At 36.3% G+C, this 4,616-nt stretch overlaps 1 protein-coding gene across 1 annotated transcript in view; it reads left to right on the top strand.

Annotated features, from left to right (window-relative positions):
• The first annotated feature begins 2,008 nt into the window (after nt 1–2,008).
• Nucleotides 2,009–4,616, top strand: part of LOC122244529 (carbohydrate sulfotransferase 4) — an 8,364-nt gene continuing 5,756 nt past the window's right edge. The window contains exons 1-3 of the mRNA XM_086554805.1: nt 2,009–2,133; nt 2,291–2,501; nt 2,758–2,922. Of these exons, the coding sequence (XP_086410931.1) occupies nt 2,117–2,133; nt 2,291–2,501; nt 2,758–2,922 (393 nt within the window). The 5' untranslated portion in view covers nt 2,009–2,116. The remainder of the gene's footprint in view (nt 2,134–2,290; nt 2,502–2,757; nt 2,923–4,616) is intronic.

Raw genomic sequence — 4,616 nt, 5'->3', positions numbered from 1 at the left:
TCAACACGACAGATGTAGATATCAATATTAATAACAATATTAGTGTATATATGCCCTTCTTATTTCTGAAAATTGCAGATTCGAAGGATGAAAACTTTTGGCGATTTCAGAATATGTCATTTGCATCATCTCATGCAACATCTATCGTTGCAGCCGATGGTAAGAAAAACTCTGAGCAGACACCATCGGGAGAAACAGATTAAGTGGTACATTGGATAGTTGCTTGCAGATGATAGGACAAAGCATGGATGTGGATGGTATGGTGGTATAGTGTTGTTGTGAGTGATGTGTGTAGGTGTGTGTGTGTATAGATGTAGGGAGGATGGTTAGCTAGGTTAGAATAGATAGAGAGAGTATGAGCTAAGATGGATAGATACATGATAGATAGGATAGTAGATATAGATAGATAGATATAGATTAAGAGATAGATAGGCATATGAATATAGCTAGATAGAATATATATGAGATAGATAGTATATAGATAATAGGATAAAGTAGGATATAGATAAGAATAGAATAGATATAGATATAGATAGATAGATATAGATATAGATAGAATAGAATATAGATTTAGATAGATCGATAATAGTATAAGATAGAAGAGCGATATAGATATATAGATAGAGTAATAGACAGATAGATAGATAGTTATAGATTGATAATGGATATAGAGATAGATAGATTTGATATTTATAATAGGAGATATTATACAAATATATGTAGTGTTTGCGGTAGATTATATATATGAGTAAATATATATATAGTAGTATATATATAATATTATATATTTGTGTGATGTGGTGTGTGGTCGTGTGTGTGTGGGTGGGTATATATAGTAGTGTTATATAGTGATAATATATATATTAATATATATATATATATATAATATATCTAGTAATATATTATAATAATATAATATATATAGAATATATTTATATATATATATATATATATATATATATTATATAGATATATGTGTGTAGTGTGTGTGTGTAGTGTGTGTGTGTGTGTGTGTGTGCGCTGTGTGTGTGTGTGTGTGTGGTGTGTGTGTGTGTGTGTGTGTATTATATATATAACAAATAATGCATACAGATATATCAGTAGAGTAGATAGAGTATAGATATATGGCGTATAGATATATAGTGTAAATAGTAGTAAAGTATAGTATATATATATATAATATATACACAGCAGGTAGATATATACGACAAAGCATACACACGCGATATTTCATGTTCATGGAAAATACTGAATTTTGAAGAACTTTACCCTGAACCGATATCGAAAAACGTGGAGCATACGAAGTGTAATTGGAACATTTTAAAATATTTTCTATTTTTTAATAATTAAACAAATTTCACTTTTTTTTATAATCAATCTTTTAGATTTCCATCGCGTACGAAAATAAAAGAAAAAAAATCGAAATATCTACTCCAAAAAGGAAAAAAATCATGCGTAATTACCCCACGTTGACGCGGGGGGAATGTGATGCTTAATCTCTATATTTCCAGAAGTTAAAAAAGTGACACGGAATCCCGTTATATTGACAAGAGAAAAGATAATAGTACGTAAATCCCAATACATGAATGATGGGAAATATATATATGATACGAATCCCTCTACATCAATAGGGGGAAATTATACATAATCCCTCGAAAAACGATGATACATAAGTGGTAAGTTATCATCTACCTTGCAAGGCGGTTCCCTTTGTCTCAGACCGAGCTCCGAGCTTGAGACCCCGTTCCTCGCCGCCTTAAGTCGTGATCCTATAATTATTTTCATTAAATTTTCGGAGCGGGGATGATAGAAAGAATTTATGCCCACGTAAAAAGAACGGGTCCATAGAGCGGCAATCGCGCAAAGAACAAGGGAGAACTAAATTTATCGACCTAGGAGCACAGTGGATATAGCTAGTTAAGGAAGAAAAAAAAAAAAACACTAAAGAAAACGCTGAGAAATTCTCGCTTGCAGCCATCCACGCAGAGCGCTGCGTCGAGGAGAGGCCACGGTCGGCCTCAAGATCCTCATCTTGAGCTCCGTCGGCAGGAGCGGCTCCTCCTTCCTCGCAGAGCTCATCTCGCAGCTTCCGAACACCTTCTATGTCTTCGAGCCGATGATGTTCAACGAGAAGTAAGACTCGAAGATACACGAGAGTATGTATGTATGCGTGCGTGGACATATATGTGTGTATGTTGACCACTTGTAAATCTCTCACAGAACTCAAGCTCCCACAGGCAGATAACCCACGTGACTCCCCCCTCCCCCCCTACCCCGTTCTTTCACACAGATCCACATCAGAGGGAGTCAATCCCAGGGTCACGTGGGACCTCCTCAAGAACATCTTCAGCTGCAAGTTCGACCACGATTGGCTGCTCTTCGCTCGGAGACGGAGCCTCTTGCGCACCGGGGAACGGAACCCGTGTGCGCGCCTTCAAGGGACCTCGGCGCTCTCCTGCGTCAGGGAATATTGCCTCAAGAAGACCAACATCGTCATCAAGGCAAAGACTGCTTAGTCTTTTGCTGGCATCATGTGTTCTCGCCAGTACCCCTTTTTTGCACGTAGATAGACATATAATATCTGAGGCCTTTTTGGTGATATCATTCAGCATCGTATATCTATTTTCACAGGTCATGAGGTTCGTTGTTAAGGAGAATAAACATGAACTTAAGAATAACAATGCGAATATCCCCAGGTCATAAATACGTTCATAAGAATCATAATGAGTATGAATACAAGAATTTGAATATCCTCAGGTCATACGAATGCGTATTTCGTGGATAACCGACCTGCTGACAGAGTCGGGTTTGGACCTGAAGATCATCCACCTGGTGAGGGACCCGAGAGCGACGTTCAGGTCATCCAGGGCCTACGTGCCGACGCAGAAGGACTATAGCATTTTCTGTCCTCGTATACTGGAAGTAAGAGAAAGAGGGAAGAAGGGAAGGAGAGAGAGAGAGAGAGAGAGAGAGAGATTTTGATTTTGATTTTAATATGTTTATTCATACTATATACACTGTATACACATGAATAGGCATAGGAACTATGCCTAAATGATTTGTACAGTTCATATTAGATTCTGAGACATACATTGTTGGTAAAGCAGATATTACTGTGACCCTGTCAATCAATAAGCTAGGGCAAAGCTATTACAATAAACATAGTAAGTGCATGAGTCACTCCGAGGAGGCCTTGCAATTTTATCTATGACAGGCAAAGTCTTTGTGTTTTTACGTAAAATCTATATCTGATAAAATGGCCGTCCTCTAATAAGGATGTTTGCAATACGTACAATGTTTTACGTTCAATCCTTTCACGAAGATCTTCAATTAGAGGAATTATTATTACACAGTGGTCATGGTATGTGAATAGGCTGACTGCACAACTTGCATTCAGTTCCCCAGCATTGGTTTGAACTCTATACTCCCAGTAATATTTGTAGCCATAGCCGAAACCTTGCGGTCACTACCTCACGCTGTCCTCGTAACTCTGTTTGTACTGCGAAAGAATATGCTTTGTTCCTTGGACATAGCATTATGGTAATGATTGACTGTCGTGTGTCTTGCTCAACATTTCCTCTCGGTTCAGCCTGAGTGGAGAGTTTTTCTTATGTTCTTACGTACATGCTCAGTTGTTACACCAATGGCATACTCAATAGTATCCATATGACTGCATGATCTAGATAGAGCATCAGCCATATCGTGTAACTCTAGATTTATGTGTGATGGTACCCACAATATTTTAGTGGTTACATCCTTCAGAAACAATCTGTTCAACCTATGCCTCGCTGTTGACACGAGTCCTGTGTTATCAGAGAGAGAGAGAGAGAGAGAGAGAGAGAGAGAGAGAGAGAGAGAGAGAGAGAGAGAGAGAGAGAGAGAGAGAGAGAGAGAGAGAGAGAGAGAGAGAGAGAGAGAGAGAGAGAGAGAGAGAGAGAGAGAGAGAGAGAGAGAGCGACAGAAAGAGAGAGAGAGAACGATAGAAAGAGAGAGAGAGAGAGCGGAAGATGATAAACTTACCTATTTTTCATTTGCATATCTCTGATTCAGCTCCTGTGCATTTGGGTATTATCATATCTCCTACACATCTGTAGATTCTTTATAACATGACTTGAAATAATTCGTTCTTAAGGCGAAATATTATTGATACAGTATTACAGATGGAGATATTGATACATTAATGAATTTATATATATATATAGATATATTTATATATATATAATATATATATAATATATTTTATATAATGTACACTCACACACACGCATACACACACAAACACACACCACACACACTATATACAGTATGTATATATATATATATACTATATATATATATATATATATATATATAGATATATATATATAATATATATATATATATGTGATGTGTGTGTGTGTGTGTGTGTGTGTGTGTGTGTTGTGTGTGTATATATATATATATATTATATATATATATATATATATATATATATATATGAATATATATATGTATATATATATATCTATATATATATATATATATATTATATATATAATATATATATGTATGTGTGTGTGTGTGTGTGTGTGTGTGTGTGTGTGTGTCTGTGAATACGGCTGAAAATCAATTTGCGT

Source organism: Penaeus japonicus, unplaced genomic scaffold, assembly GCF_977035675.1.
Source record: "Penaeus japonicus unplaced genomic scaffold, GWHDUDI00000001_assembly GWHDUDI00000030, whole genome shotgun sequence".
In the NCBI taxonomy this organism is placed as follows: domain Eukaryota; kingdom Metazoa; phylum Arthropoda; class Malacostraca; order Decapoda; family Penaeidae; genus Penaeus; species Penaeus japonicus.
This window is presented reverse-complemented; position numbering and strand designations above follow the sequence as displayed.